General features: G+C 41.4%; 1 protein-coding gene across 3 annotated transcripts in view; it reads left to right on the forward strand.

The window, feature by feature from the left end:
* The window catches only part of MET (MET proto-oncogene, receptor tyrosine kinase), a 91,280-nt gene that overhangs the window by 14,091 nt on the left and 60,166 nt on the right, over nucleotides 1-17,023 (forward strand). For all 3 annotated transcript variants that reach the window (XM_075429407.1, XM_075429410.1, XM_075429408.1), the window contains exon 2: nucleotides 5,974-7,188. In XM_075429407.1, coding sequence (XP_075285522.1) covers nucleotides 5,989-7,188 — 1,200 coding nt within the window. In that variant the 5' untranslated portion in view covers nucleotides 5,974-5,988. The remainder of the gene's footprint in view (nucleotides 1-5,973; nucleotides 7,189-17,023) is intronic.

The raw sequence follows: 17,023 nt of genomic DNA on the forward strand, positions 1-17,023 counted from the left end.
TCAGCCCTTAGAATGAATACTACTTCCTCACATGAGAAATTTCCCTGAATCCCAGTAAAAGCTGTATACCACCTTTTAAATTAGTCTTTTTGAGCAACACATAGCTCTTGATCTGCTCCGCTCATTCCTAATGTATCAGTGAGTGTTTGCTGAGATTCATTACGAAAGAACCTGTAGTGCTGTTGTAGCCCATCACAATAAAAAATGATTAAATAAATCCAGTTGTTGCTACCCAAGACATGAGCTGGTTTTAGGATGTTAAGATCTGAAGCAAGTTTCAAAGAAAATGCTCTACACCTTATTGCACTGCAGGACACCTACAAAAAAAAAAAAAAGCTAAATGGGTATAAGAATAATATTTTGTCCACTGCAGAGGATAGATTAGTGTTCTTGTGTTTTAATGCCTGTGAACAATAAACCTGTCGGACAACGAAATGCTTCTATTGATAGCTACTGTGAATTACAATGGTATATTGGACCCAGTAATGGACCATGTATATTAAAGAGCATATTTTATGCAAGGAGAATTTAGATTCTTCTTTTGTGTTTGAATATTGTAAGTAAAAGCTTATGGATCAGTTGAACATGCTAATGAAAGCAATTTCTTCTGACACACACGGCTGCACTGGATATGTAAAGGATTTACTTGATGGTAGATCCTCCAGCAACTGCCTGGGCTGTGCCCTGCCCACCAGTTCTTCACCATCAGCTGTCTGCATGCACACACACCTCTTGGAGTACTATGGAAACCTCCCAGCTCTATTATGAATGAATTTATGACCTAAATCACTGCTACTAGGGCCTGTGACTCTGTGCGCTGGGAAAATGCATTGTGTTAGTGTACGTACCATGCTGCAGAAAAATTATGTTCCCATCCTACTCAGGATGAGTAACCTAAACTGGAATTGAAATAGCACTGAAGACAAGGGAATGTGGTTTTTAACTCAGATTAGCCATTTGAATTCAACTCGGGCATCATTTGTATCTTTGTTGCTGACTTTCTTAAATTTCCTTGTTTTCTCTGTTATTTTAACTCAAGGTAACTAATTCAGGTGAGCAATTCTGACTTAAGAACATTTTTAATCTGTGGACATAGAAAACAGATTAACCTCAATAAGTGTTTCACATATAACCAATCTTGTCTACAGATGCCATTGATTAATTGAAAAGCCTGATGAAGATGTGTCCGCTGTGGGCTTGGTCTGTTGAAGCTGATGCCAGTGCTGTGACAGATTTGCAACAACAGATTAAAGTTGGATGGATGGAGCTGTTATCATCTCCCCCTCTCATTTGCCCTGTCCTGTTAAATGATGCTGCTGTCTCTGTGGCAGGGCCTCTGATCCACAGGGAATCAGGTCCTGAACTGGCATGGATTTCGGTCCAGGATAGCAAAGCAAACTGAACTCTCAGGAGCAGTAATCGCTAGGGTTATCCTACATAAATTTGCCACCATAAGTCTGTCAGAGCCCTAAGTAACAAGATGTACTGTCCCACTGGAAAATATATAAAACCATGCTATCAAATATTTCCTTGAAGAGGAAAAAAGGCTACCATTTGCTGACAACAGAATTTCTGAAATATGAATTAACATGGCTCTGCTGTTACCTAACCTGAAATGACCTATCTATCTGAGGACTAAATGTGTTCTTGTACAAACACGCTAGAGCGTCTTTGTGGGATACGCAAGACCTTGTCATTTCCTTTTCTATAATAAAGCAAGGAGAAACGAGATGCACCAAACAACCTACAAAACGCTTTCATGTTTGTGTGTTGTCTTTGCTTGTGCAGATCCGTGGAGTGCTCTGTGATCAGAGTTAAATGGGACCTGAGTTGCTGAAATGAGGGCTAGGAAAACAAGCATGACTCTGTTTTCTGGCTTCTTTGCATATGACAGCTTGAACATTACTCCACAATAAGGCCAGGCCTGACTTGTCAGTACGGTGGCAAACAGTGTGAAGGAGAGACACGATGTTCAATATTTACAAATTATCACCCAGGCTGTAATTAGGGAGAACGAAACTTATAGGAAAAGGATTGCCATTGGGAAGCCATTAATGGTACACAAACACTCAAGACCAAGCCTGGTGGGAAGCATCAGCCATAGCACTTGAGGTTGCCAAGCACGCTAATATGACACATCATTACTAGCCACTTGCAATGGTTGACCAAAATCCATTTTCTCATCAGTTGTACAAGCTGCTGTCTGCTGAGGGATGGAAAAATGAGCACATCATGACACAGGCTTTGAAAATATCTCTTACAAAAGGAATAATCCATCCACAGCTATTGCTTGCTGGTAGTTATCGCAGGCCAAAGCGTACAAGTCTTCTGTAGACACTTGAAAGACACGCTGACACACAAGTCACGGGAAGGTCACAAAAGAATGAACAGCATCCATCATTCAAACCAAGTAGAGAAACAAAGGGATTACTTGTTTTCTTTCTGCAAGTGATAGACAGCAGCTAGTGCTTTGACCTGTACTCAGAAAGTGTATCTATCGCCTAAGTATTTTGGTTCTAATTCAGCAAAACTCTTGAGTGCTTAAGTTCAACTGAAATTACACTTGAATATGTGCTAAGGAGAACTGGGACTACTGGACCTTTGAGAGGTGGGACTGAATTTTTAATTCTCCAAAGTTTTCCTGCTTCTTCAGGATGTATTTCAGCAAAGTGTGTTTGCAGTGACCTGGTCTGAAGGTTCCAAAAAACCAGCTCTGCGTTGCAGGTTGCAGGAGTGGAGTAGGGAAAGACCCTGGGTCAAATGCAGATAAAAAGAGGCACCGAATATCACAGGCATCCCACTGAGGAACAGCAGAGTTTTTATGATGTGAGGAGTATGAAAAAACAAATACCTAAAAAAAGGAGTTGCACACTGTACTCTTCACATAACTCCTATGTCCTCCCTAAGCTGTAAATGTCTCACAGTAGAGCACGTGCCTTCTGATTTCAGGCACCTGGAGGGAAGATTCACAGTGTGCTGGTGACATGCATTGTGGGGAACCATCTTCCCTAGAGCTGCTCGTAAATCCTAGCCTAAGCTTCCCGTAGGTGGGAATTGGGAGATTTCTGTCTGGGAGGATGCTTGAAACACCTCAAAAGCATACAAAGGAAGGCACAATGATGGAGCTTAAATATGAGAGGAAAGATGACTTGTTTTTCATTTGTTGCGCGTGTTTTCCTTCCTGTAGTGGTGAAACACAGCACCTATTATTCCTGGCATTCTTTGCATTACACTGAATCCCACCCTTGCTCTTGCTGTTAAGCGTTTTGGTTCTGATCTCACTTGCTAAAGGAGTCTAAGGAGGAATGTTCTGCCTCCAGAGCGCAGACTCAAACCAGCACTGTTTCACCAGGTGCAGGCAGAGCAGCCTATCCGAGGATACTGGCTTCACATCCCAAGATGTGGTTTGAGGGGAAAAGTCAGGCAGTGCTTATGGTTCTAAATCCCTCTGCAGCGCACTCTGGTATTTACTGTTGGACAGCTAGGGACCCTGTTTTCGGACACTGGAAGAGCAGGGAGGATTGTAAACTGAAGACTGAGGGGCATACTGGGTCGGAAGTCTATTTGGGAACGTATTAAATCGAGAACATAGCACAGAATATACTCCAACAAAGTAGGTGCCTGCCAAGTAACCCTGGATTTTTTTTCCTGTGCTGGTGGTCAATCGGCCTCATCCTCATCTAACTGTTGTGCCACCTATTATTTTCTCTCGCCACTGCAGTCCCACCTCTGTTCTGTGGGTTTAAACTCGTTGCAGTAAACAATATACCTGCCTCCGTGCTGTGTCAGAATTAGAGCACTTTTGGAATTTTCTGCTTAATTTAGTATTTGTCGGAACACGTTGACTTGTCAGAAGTGAATCTGCTGGAATGTATCAGTTTTAGCAGCCTCCTGGGTGGAAGCGCTGGCTGCCAGGAGGCAGGAGGTCAGCCCAGGCTCCCGCTCCTCCCGCTGCAGGCACCCGCGCTGGGTGCGGGCGAGGCAGGGACGTGGGCACGGTGGTTCTTGGATCGGGAGTGACTTCTGGGCGTTTCACGCAAATTTTGAAAGCTCTTGGTTTCATCTCAGCACAGAGAAGGAAAAATTCTGTAATAGCAAGAATTTTTAGAGGATGAAAAAACTGTTTCATGCCCTATACAATATAGGAGTCAGCGCTTTGTATACTGGGGCTGTTTTCTAATTATGGCACTATCCCTGCTCTTTTTTTCTTTTCTTTTTCTTTTAAAATTAAATCCGTGTTTGGTTTGTTTCCAGGATACTGTTATTACTAGTTAATGTCAGAAAAGGTTGTTGATTTGAAGGAAGATCTTCACTTCTCTATACCAGAAGTGTGGCTTGTTCTTACCAGCTAAGACTTGCAAATAGCTTGTGTTTTTCTGATTTTTATCCCCAGTTCTCGATCATGGTTCTTATCAGTAACAGGGAGGAAGAACAATTCTTTGCTTTCAAAACCTATTATTTTGTGTAATTAATGAGGTAAGCCACAGAAAGAGTTCAGTGGACACTGAAATAAAATGTCACAAGGAATGCAGGAGAATTATTGATGGATTGTTTTAACCAATCTAATGGAAACACTGAATTTCTACACAGCTGAAACAGCTCTGGTCTATAGTCATCTTTTCGTTTTGCTTGAAGACTTAATGAAATAAGAAGTCAATACAGAGCTCCTGGTTCCTATTATTAGTTTGTAATTTTCAAGCTTATCTATTTTAAATCCTTTCAGTGGTCTTAGGCATTTCTATATTAGCAACAATTGCTTAACTATAGCCAAACTATATTTTCCCAAACTATGTGATCATGTTGCTATTAGAATGCATAATTGTTTTCTCCATGAAGCAGCTAAATATGGCTTAACGACTGTGTCATGGCATTAACAGAAAATGTCTGGTGTGACAGGGCATAGCGTGGACACTGCACTGAAACGCTCATAACCACAGTTCATTTAATTGATCTTCCGAGGGGGTGAAATATCACACTAGTCATCTGCCATGGTTTTTCAAGCCACATCAAACAATTGTGTGGAGAAGCAAAAAAAGAAAAGTGCTAGGTTGTTTGATTTCATCAGTTAATGGCCACAGGTCACTTGATACCCCTTTGTTTACAATACAGTGATACGCCTGTATCTCGTGAAGGTTCGCCAGAGTGACTTACTGCTGTGGTACAAGGCCTAAAATAAAACTTGCACATGCCAGGCACCACATGATGCATAAAATATTCTAACAATATATTACAAAACCTTGTCAACACTAGGGAAAAGGACTATTCCAAGAAGTAGAGCTGGCTGAAAAAAACATTCTTTTTTCCAAACCGGGCCCGTATGAAAGACAGTGATTTGGGGAGCTGGAGGGGGAGAGAGAAGGGTTTCTTCCTTTGGCCTGGTGGAGAAAAGTCTCTTCCTTGGTTAATCAAAAATGTCAACAGAATAAAAGAGAGGCCAGCTTCCAGCTCAAATCTTCACATTATTTCATGTCTTTCCTATTTCTCATTTTTGAGCAGCTGTGCTGAGAACCAGCTCAGCCCCTTGAGGAACTTGCTGGATATCTTATATCCACACACTGAAGTGCTACAACTGCTTTGTGTGCAGTTGTGTCCTGAGTGTCCTGAGCAGATTTGCTTTCAGCTACCTGTGCGCTATCTTCTTCTAAACCGTACCAGTCGGCTGGTGTACTGCCAGTGGGGAAGTTCTCTCTCTTCTGCTGCTGTACAACACACCGAGGGGTCTCGCAAAATTCATTATAAGAAAATCCTTCTGTGAATTGTTCTGAAAGCAGTGAAATGGGTACTCGTGAAGAACAGTAACCGTAGCAGTTTCTAGCACAACACTATTAATGACACTAAACAAAATTACGCTGCTTCTTAAACTGAAATAGTTCAGCTAATACACACAGCCTAGAAAGAGATTTCTGTTGACTGATTAGCTGATGTTTTGTATATGAAATATAACCACTCTTTCCTTTAAATATATTTTGACAGATTAAATCTCTCACAATGAAGCCTTTTACTGCATATCCTTCTGGGTTTATCGTATTCCTGTTTGCCTTGCTGCAGCGAAGCCATGGACAATGCAAAGAAGCAGCTAAAAAATCAGAGATGGATCTGAGTGTAAAATATGATCTTCCTAACTTCATCGCAGAAACACCAATTCAGAATGTAGTTTTATACAAGCACCATGTTTATATTGGAGCAGTCAACAAGATTTATGTCCTAAATGAAACTCTCCAGAACATTTCTGTGTACAAGACTGGGCCTGTTTTGGAGAACCCTGACTGCGCGCCATGTGAAGACTGCAAAGATAAAGCCAATTTATCTAATAGCGTGTGGAAGGATAACGTCAACATGGCGCTGCTCTTAGAAACTTATTATGATGATCAGCTCATCAGCTGTGGTAGTGTTTCTGGAGGCGTCTGCCACCGTCACATCATTCACCCTGACAACCCTGCTGACATCGAAAGCGAGGTGCACTGCATGTATTCACCCCGGGTGGACGGAGAAGCCGATAATTGTCCCGACTGTGTTGTAAGCACTTTAGGAACCAAAGTTCTGGTGACCGAAAAGGACAGGTTTGTCAACTTCTTTGTTGGAAATACTGTGACATCTACACTTCAGCCTCCTTATGTGCTGCATTCAATATCAGTTAGAAGGTTAAAAGAAACGCAGGATGGTTTTGAATTTCTCACAGATCAGTCTTATATAGATATCCTCCCTCAGTTCCGTGACTCATATCCCATTAGCTACGTCCATGCCTTTGAAAATGATCACTTTGTCTATTTTCTGACTGTCCAGAGAGAATCTCTTGACTCCCAGACTTTTCACACTAGAATTATCCGCTTCTGCACTTTAGACTCAGAGATGCGTTCTTACATGGAAATGCCTCTTGAGTGTATTTTCACTGAAAAGCGGAGGAAGAGATCCATCCGAAAGGAGGTATTCAACATTTTGCAAGCTGCCTACGTAAGCAAGCCAGGTGCAGCTCTAGCCCACGAAATGGGCCTTGGGTTGAACGATGATATTCTCTACGGCGTTTTTGCACAAAGCAAACCAGACTCTTCCGAACCAACCAACAGATCTGCTGTCTGCGCTGTCTCTGTGCGAACCATCAATGAGTTCTTCAACAAGATTGTGGACAAGCAGAACATGAAATGTCTCCAGCACTTTTACGGGAAAGAGAGCAAATACTGCTTGAACAGGGTAAGCGACAATTAATTTGTTACATTTTGAGCCTCTCGTTCCCTCTTTACCTACTCCATTGCCAGGTAGAGCCATCTGCTCAGCTGCAGTTACAAAATGTAAGTCCCCGATCATTTCAGATTATTTAGAATTGCTGATGATTCATCTCTGTAAGGATTAGTTCCTGTAAATTGACTATGACAATCACTGAGGTCCATGTGGTGCTAAGAAAGTATTAGTGGAACTGGGGAAAAAAAAATCCTTTTTTTTTTATTTGTAGGTAATTCTTTTTCTGTGTTCTTGAGAGACTGTGATGCAGATAAATGGAACATTTAGGCAGTTATTTATTTCAATATCTCAAAAAAGTATTCATTAACATTCGTATCCATGTGCACCAAGGAGTCCCTGAAAATACCACTCATCTTTTAAACTGTGTTAATGCTGAATCACTGCCCTCTTTAGAAAAAAAAAATGAAAAAGCTGGTTTGGCACATGCCATGAAGAGCCAGATTGTAATACAATTACTCATGCTCAATACATAAACGGTCCCACTGAAATCAGTTTTCTTAATGAAAGAAGTGTCTACGAAAATTGTATCTGAATGAGCACACCGGTAGTCTTGGATGGGAGGGTTGCCCCTCTGTACACAGTGTGTTCAGGTGGTTGCTGCTCTCCAGCCATCTGAAATCCTGTGACTGAAAGAAGCACAGAAGTTTCTTCCCTTCTGGCCAGTGTCAGCTCTTGTGAAAGAAGTGCAGAACCTGGGAACTGGGTACTTTTAGCGTTTATTTTGAAACATAAAATGTTAGAGCTTTGAATTGTACCTGTTTATGCAGCAGGGCCTTAAATGTCCTCTCTGGGGAGCTTTCTTTTCTCAAATCTAAGAAAACTGGAGCTCAGAGGTGGCACACTGTCCTCTACCAGAGGGCAGGGCCCGGGCCCTTGTGATGGGGCTCTGCTTTGCCTCGCAAGTCAGGATGAGTCCTGTGTCAGGACAGAGAAACAGCTCAACCTGCATTTGGGGCTGGATGCGATCTATCATTCCCCGTTGTTGGGATGGCTCCTGGGGAGAGTAACAACCACAGGCCTTCATCACCCCTACACCACCAGAGTCCTCCTCAGCCCAGCTGCCCAGCACAGGCCATCAGGACAGGGTGCCCTGGTTGGAGGTGGGAGCCTCTTGCATGAAAGAGAAGGGCTGCTCTTCGCTGCTGGAGGTGGGACAGTATGGTCTGGGGAGAAGCATCCATTGCGGAGCTGCTGTGGCTTCTTTCCGGTAGCAGGAATGTGCTCGGAGTGGGGTCCGACCCTGTCTGAGCATCATCACAACAGCCTCAGCATTTGGGGGATGGCTGCTTATCACAGGCTCCAGGTGTTCAATGCAGATGTAGGCATCGCCAGCGGATGCGGATACGGCAACCACAACAAACACAGCATTTTATTCCCTTTCTCGGGGGGAAGGCAATTTTCAGGAACTAAAAGGAAGTTAGCAAACATTCAGCACAGTAACTTCTTATCTTTCTTCACTGTGTTATTGCTGTCCTAATTTTTCATTTTAGGTCTTAATATCCTTTTTTTTCTCATTTTTCAGTTCGTTTTTAACAGTGAACAATGTTCTCCTCTGAAAGTAATTTTTTTCCTTATTCCTGGGGCATTTTATTTGCGAGTGACTGTCTTTAAAGCTTGTGGCCTTTAACTTATCTCATTCTGTTCTTGCCTATACACCTGTTTCATAAGGTGATCTATTCATAGAAAAGTGTACCATTAAAATATTGACAGAATAATTTGCCACTTTTCACATGCTGGGAAGTACGTTTCTGTTTCAAAAGCTTTTCCAGAGTCTGCTGCTGCTTTGCATATCAGAACTGAATGTCTTATACCGCAGACGGTTTATTATAGTTGCCCATTTTCAAGAAATGTCATCAGAACTCTGATTTCTGCTACATTAAATTGATAAAGGGAAAATGTTTCTGTGATTTCTTGTGGCTTCTTTAAATGGCATGAAGGCAGTCAGAAATTTCTGTCCTGATTGTTTGCTTAACACCGAAATATCAAGACTGTCAAGATTTGCCATTCCATTTCCTTTGCTTTATTCCAGATGACTCATTAAGGCTCCAATGAAAAGTGTCCCATGAAGTTTTTCAGGCTTCAGTTGGCCAGAAAGATTGGCAAGAATTTGCCAGGCATCCTTTATACACTTGTTTTTCTCAGGTGTGTAAAATAGACCTGCAAGGTTGGAAGATGAAAGAAGGGAAGGAGCAGGCAAAAGAAGGAAAGCCGATTATATCTTATGCTTATGTTTGTGTCAGGAATGCCAACTCTGGTCTTCCTTGATTTTGCTGGAGATAAAGTAACAAAAAAAAAAACAAACCAAAACCCAGAATCCCAAACTGTTCTCTTCCCCAAACTCTTCTTAGGCCCTTTTTTGTACATTATAAAAACGTACATGAGGGCATAACCCATTTTTTTCCCTTTGTAAGTCACCTTCAACTTAAAAGAAAGCTATTATAAACTGTGAGAGTTTGTCACAGTTTATTTTGGCAAAATTCAAAACTTGCTTTTTGTGATGTAGCCAAGATGATCCTTCTCTTTGATGTTGAAAGAATGAAACCACAGACCACTGATGCAAGTGAAAGGCACTGACCACTGTGAGATTAAGTCATAGGACAGTGAAAACAGCACAGCAGTGAATATGGTATACCACTAACTTCAACATTAAAAAGAAAAATGAGCCTTTAGCAATGTTTGTAAAGGAGTGCTATCTGATAATTTACAGTTAGAGTCTGATTGATGAAGGCCATTTCATGTTATCAAAAAAAGTCCCACAAGACAATTGTACATAATTTTGTTGGACTTCGGGTAGTCCATCTTTTTAAGTGGCTGTCCCTCAGGACTGTTTAGTCTGAGGCTGCTAAGGTAGAATTAGACCAAAATAAACCAGAATAAAACATCCAAAACACTTCCTCAACCTGTTCTTCTCAGACTTTTAGCATTAAAAAATATACTTCAGCTCATCTTGATGTGGTTGACAAAATGTGTTTGTTTTTAGCCTTGTTTCCTGAAGGAATGAAGTTTATGTGGTTATGCTATTGTATGCCTGTCTTTCTGTTAGTTGTCCTGACAACCTCAACAATAAGAAATCTTAAAGATGTGAATCCAGAGACAGATTCAATATACGCAAAGGCTGTGGAAAATAGTAAAGTGTAAGGAGCCCCTCTATAAACATCAGAAGGAGTCACAGTGACCAAAGCAGGTATTGCTCACCCATGGGAAAAGTCTCCGTCAGAGCTTAGTTGGACAGCAAAGCCAACCAACCACAAGACATGAATCCAGACACAACTGTGCTTCACTTATTCCAGTGCTCATGGAAAACTTTATAAAATCAAAATAAAACATTTCCAGTTGTGTTTAAATGAAATATGTAATAAACCAAAGCCTGGACTCACTGAAGTCAGGGTTAGGAAAAGTGAATCCAGTGGCGCATCTGATTGATTTCAGATGTACCTCAGCAGAGCTGTGACCAGTTAGCACTTCCCAATAATTTCCTTCAGTGAAGAGATGGCTGTCACTTCCATGACAGCAAGGAGGAAAGAGAGCTGGCTTTGAATGAAAAGAAAAATTTGGAGTCATAGTAAAGAGGTTTTATTGCCCAAATCAAGACAAGGATATCGGAGAGGTAGCTGCTGTGGAGGGTTTTGAATCACTGTTCAGGAATCTTCCCACCCACAATGAAGAGAAGACTGGATATAGGCTTTTGGCAGAGTTTATTTGGTCACAGTTAGTCACTATCAGCCCTGGTGTGGTACTTCTCAAAGCAGAGAAGTACTTAGATGAGGGGATGGATGCTGCTAACTTCATTTGCAGACATGGTCCAGCAGTGTGCACCTCTATCATGGATGAAATGTGATTCTCCAAGTGAGGAAGGTGGGTTTAGTTGAGCCTTGACAATCTCAACCATACGTTTCAACTGTCATTAGTTAGATCATGATCATGGGCTTTGTTTAGCCCCTCTACATCTCTTAAGTGCTAAACAATTGTGAGCTCAATTCTCCTCTGATACCCAAATTCGATCACTATTGACTATCATGGAAAACCACCTCTAAAAATGAAATCCAAATTTAGCTCTGTAAAGTTCCTGCGGTTTTGTTTCTTTGACAGGTAAGTTCAGGTGAAAACCTAAAGTGCTCCATTCACCTCATAGGAAAATAGAAACCACAGACAGGCTTTTGCCGCCATGTTCCCAACAAGTGTCCTAAAGGAAGGCAAACTGGTTACCACTCCCATCAAATTAAAGGCACAAACAGTTGGAAGAATGTGAAATGAAAACAGGAGATCACCAAAACAAAGGATTAAGTGACAGTAAAATAAACACATGGTGATGCTTCTTTATTACCATTACGCACATGATAGATGAGTAAAATTGGGTTATGCTTATATTGTAATGGAACAAAATAATTGCTGCTTTCTATCAGGAAACCACAAAGCACTTATTGATCTGTCATCCTAAGGGTATGTCTAGGAATATTTAATAAAATAAATAGAGACAAATAACTCTTTTAAGGCCCTGTAATTGTAATGTCCCACACCATTTGGCTTAAAAAATTTTGGCAGGATTAAAAATAACACCACATCTCTCTGATTAGGAAGGGTTGATGTGGCTTATTTAGATAATCTCACAGCATGGAGGAAATAATTGTTATATTGCAAGTAGAATGTGCCTGAATATTTTCCCTAAAAGTCAGGCACCAGAATCTGTTGGATTGGTTCAGTCATTTTTTCCTCTGGAAATGCTATGTGAAATGGCATACAGCGTTCTGCCTGGCACAAAGCCTGCTCCCATCCATGCAGATTTTGTGCAAGCTTCTCTATAGGTTCTAACACCTCGGAAGAATAAACAGAGGGTCTGGGTGATGAGCACTGACCCCCTTTAAAACAGTCTTAAACCATAGTAGTAAGGTGACAGGCTGCATCCCCAATCCGGTTCTGCACTCAGTGCCTGTCTGCTGAAAGCCCAGGTGGTGGCCCGAGGGTCCCCGGTGTGCCCTGTACTATACAGCACAAGGCAGGGTGTGCTCACCACCCATGTCCTCTCCACCCATAGGTATGTGGCCATCTGTGTGTACCACTGTGCAAGACCTAACTGCAGCAAATAGCCGGCCTAGGGGCTGCAGGAAGTCTGAACTCTGGTTAAGCTGCAAATGAGGGACGCGTGGGTACGGGCACACATTCGGGTGTGAGTGCATGGGGGGTATGGTGTGAGCAGAGGTGTGGGTACAGTTCTCTCAGGCTGGGCCGGATTCAGCAGAGGTGTAACTAGAGAGGTAAGGGCTGGTCTGTCCCTGGGACTGGCCATGTGGACACCGTCACAAGGGAGTTCCCAAGAAAAAGGCAAGGCAAGGAGAAAGGCAGGTCAGGGAGTTTCTCTGGAAAGTACTGCTCTGCCCTGAGTGGTAGATATCTTTGCAGACTCTTCTGAGCCCCAGGAGCTGTGGGGTCTGGGGGCTGAACTGTTAGTACCCAAGTGCTGCAAGAACTGCAGAGAGTTTTCTTCTCCTGGTCTCCTGGTCTCTGCCTCCCAGTGCTGCTGCTTTGTGTTTTATCATCTTCTCGATGAAAGCTGGATTTCTCTGTGAAAAAGTGGTACGCTTTGAACTATCATTTTCTGCAAAGGGCACTGCTTTATCAGCCACAGTTGCTAATAATGTTCCATTTCCAGACTTCTTAATCAAATTCTTGCACTGAAGGCAGGGTTCCCTATTGGTTATTAGTGTGGAAGAGTGACTCTGCTACTTTGCTCCGGAATTACACAGAAATAATTTCAAGCAGAAAGTAATTTTTTTTTTAGCATGGATATATAGATTCTCTATGTGTTTTGTATGTCTCAGAGTTTCAGAAGGCCCTTAAATAACACTAGACACTAGAACTGAATGCAGAATAATTTTCTTATCCCACAGAACTTTGCAAATTTGAAAACCTTTACCATCCCACAAGAAGAAATGTCTAAAATGTAGTCTAGCAGGTATGCAGCATGAAGGACACACAAGAGATGTGTAATATTCAGATCTAAGCCTTTTTTCCTGTGTACAGACCAAATTCTGAGGCTTCTTTGCCCCAGATTAAGTTCCTGTCTAGTCTGCTGATGGCTATTCTGCAATGGGACTGTGTCAGCTCCTCCTGAAAGAGCTACTTGGATTTCTTTATTAACGATTCCATGTTCCAGAGAAAGAGAAGCTGATTCTGCAGTGCACTGCATGCAAATCTAAGTCCTGGATTCATCCCACCTGGCTTTGGTAGGTAGTTGAGACATCTAAGCAAGCAATGAATTTTCCTCAGGTTCTGCTGCCAAAAGATGGAGAGAAACATAAATCCTGACAAAGCAGACATCTGCCTTTCAGCTCACTCAGCACCAACCTTACCTCAGCAATTTCTCTACTTACTCTGCTTGGCCTGACTCAGGACCACATATTGCCATCATTATTGCTCACTAAAGCAACAGTAGGTAATTACTATTGAGGAGAGTGCTGTGTTATTCAAACTTTCTAGGTGGCATGTGGGTTTCTGATCTCAGACGGCTTTTGCATCAGAGTGGAATTACTCCTCGTTTCCAAACATACAAGTAAAAGCAGAATCAAATCCCACAGTAAACTGAAAAAATACTGCCAAGTAAGAAGATCCATGGCATAAATGGTTCAGAAAGTAAGCGTAGGTCACAAAGAACTATTACTTGCACTGTCTATGGAATGGAAAACAATGAAATGTTAGAGAAGGAATGATCTTGGGGGAAGTGATAATGAGAGCTTCATTTTCTTAAGGCAGATGTTACCCTGCTCTTATACACAGCCTGTGGAAATTAACACCAATTGCATGATTTTTGCTACTTTCTGGACTCCTTTCTATGCCACACATCTCTTGCACCACTGTTTTGGCTAGACATGCAGTTGTTGTGCAATGTTATCTTGGAATAAGAGCCTCCACACTCAGCATTATCTTAGGATAACTGATCTACTTGGAATTCACAGCTTTTCTATTTCATCACAGCTTCCATGTAAATAAGGACTTCTGTGAAAAATGCACCTGATGTACACTGCAAATGTACAGCAAAACTGCTTTTATCAACACAACATCTCCGATGCATTATTTTATTTCTTCTAAATGTGTAATTAGTCAACACCTCTCCTTCGATAATCTGTATACTGAGTTAAATGTTAAATTAATGTAAGGGAAATCAGCAAAATACAAAGATTAGTTAGGTCCATTTTGTCTGCTGAATCAATAGGATTTACTTAGTGCTAATGCACTAACTAGATTATAGGAACTAATGCAGCCCTGCTCAATGACAAAAACAAATAACTCTTTGAATGATCTTCAAAATAGAACATGTAGTCATCTTAATTTGTATTAACTAATTACATTTAACATGGATGTCTTTTTACCTATTACCGTAAGTGGAGCATCAGTACAGTGACTTCCTTCCTCCCTCTCATTTCAGCAGTGAAGTAGATCAAAGGAACAAGTATTAAGAATTAGTGGGATGATACTATGTAAAATTTTACAGCAATGGAGTTCTTTAAAAAAATTCTCTTTCTCTAGAATCACAGAATCATAGGTTGGAAAAGACCTCTAAGGTCATCAAGTCCAACCGTCACCCCAACACCACCATGCCTGCTAAACCATGTCCCGAAGTGCCACATCTACACATTTTTTTAACACCTTCAGGGATGGTGACTCCACCAGTTCCCTGAGAGCCTGTTCCAATGTCTGACCACTCCTTCAGGGAAGAAATTTTTCCTAATATCCAGTCTAAACCTCTCCTGATGCAACTTGAGGCCATTGCCTCTCATTCTGTTGCTAGTTACTTGGGAGAATGATTCTATGATTCTATGAATCATGATTCTATGATTCTGCAAGAATTTTACGTCAATGGAGGTCTTTAAAAAAATTTTCTATAGGGGTCATAAAAATTTGTGTAATTTTAAGGTTAGAGGTAATTAATCCTTCAGTAATTCCCTCTAAATTGTTCCTTATATTGCAACAAGTAGTATTTTGAAGGGTTGATTTCCTGTGTAACTCGGACCATCTCCAGGCAGTATCAACACATAGTAGTGGCCACTGTGTGGTTAGGATTGCTTGAGTTTTTCCATCTTAAACGACTGTTTCCTGTTGCTTGCTTTTTCTTCAAGTCTCCTACTTCACAGTTAAGGTTTGAAAAGTTTCTTCTCGGAAAGGGAACATTCTTCTCCTGTATTTTATAAAACATACCTTTGAATTGCTTTCAAATACATGAGGAATCTTGGGAAGAAGAGGAAGGAAGAAGAGGGAAACAATACTTTGTTTAAAACAAAAAGAGGAAAAAATTCTTTTACCTTTTAGAGTAAAGCTTCAGTGCCTCAGCAGAAGATCTTAGAAACAGGAGAACCCAATCTGCTGCCCCAGGCATGTTCAGTTCTCCATGAACACTGGACTGAGTTCACAACATCTACACCCTCATGGTGTCTTTCACTGGTCAAGGAGAAACCAGAAGCATGGTGGAGCTGCTCCTGTGGAAATTGTTTAGCACATGAATTTGTGTTCACTGGCAAAACTGAGCTGTTCCATTTATTATTCTTTTTTTCCCTTCGTTAGGATTACAAGAAGTGCTTGGTAGTGGTGTCTGGTGCTACTGCACAGAAATCTGTTTCACAAAGCACAGAACATTTTGAATTCTGTGTTTTCAAATACTTTTCTGTTGTGATGCGGCGTCTGAGTGGTGTCTGTTCCACTTCCAAAGAACATGGAGTTCTTGGGAAGAATAAGTTAGTTGTTTGACAGAATAGGACATAAAGAAGAAAGAGATATTCATTGTATCTAGTACCTAACATGGCGACGTTAACCTGGAAATTAGCTGTCTTTCTGTGCTGTGAGAGCAGCAGGTGGGGCACACACTGTGTATCCTCAGCAGACTTCTCTAGTCTAACTTCCTTGTAGTCTCTGTGGCAAATAATAGCTGAATCATCCATTTGGTACACCTCTTTCTGAGGACTTAGACCCTATCAATATGAATATGTGCAATAGTTCAATAAGAAAGACCTAATCTCTTAGCTGATAATATTTGATAAAAGAAGTGGGAGAATATGAATGTAATGCAATCTTGGTGCCAATGAGGAACACTAGTCATGTGTATTTGGCCTGCTGTTGAACAGTACCTATGACTAGTACTGGTGTACGGCCATCCCTGTTTAGCTTCCCACAGTTGCTTCACTTGGAAAAGTAGCAGCAAGTTTTGGGAACTCAGACTGCAGTTCTGCTGACCCAGCGGGTGAGGAGTCTCGCTGTGGACTTGCAGTTGATCATGTTGGCAAAAGCCAACATGCTACATTCAAAGAATTTCTGTTTCTCATGTTCCTCGATTCTGGCTGTCTTCTCTTCTGCCTGTTGCACAGCACTGGAGTTTGTTCACAAGAGATTCTCTTCTGGTCAATTACTTCCACAAAATAAATGTGTCCATATTTTTCCATGTATCATCATTGAATGTGCTCATAACTACAGAGAATTCAGACACCCCATGACAGTTATGTATAGTGAGAACAATAAATGTGACTATGACTTTTTAGCATTGTGAACAGTAAAATTTTGTCCATTTCACAAGCTTTCTGTCTTGAAAATTGCAAAGGAAAAAATTTCCTTTGTGATAGCACAGTAGAAAGCTATTTATATATTTCCTTTCTTCTGCATTACGCTTTATTGACTCTGACCTGCTATGGCATGAAACCACGTGGAAAAGGAGTAGGGAGATAGTCCCTTTGCCAAGGGAATTGACAGAAGAAGGCATGAAGTGAACAGAGTCTGTAACTGTGCCAGAAGCCAGAAAACTTGTCCT

This window comes from Opisthocomus hoazin, chromosome 8, assembly GCF_030867145.1.
Source record: "Opisthocomus hoazin isolate bOpiHoa1 chromosome 8, bOpiHoa1.hap1, whole genome shotgun sequence".
Lineage (NCBI taxonomy): Eukaryota > Metazoa > Chordata > Aves > Opisthocomiformes > Opisthocomidae > Opisthocomus > Opisthocomus hoazin.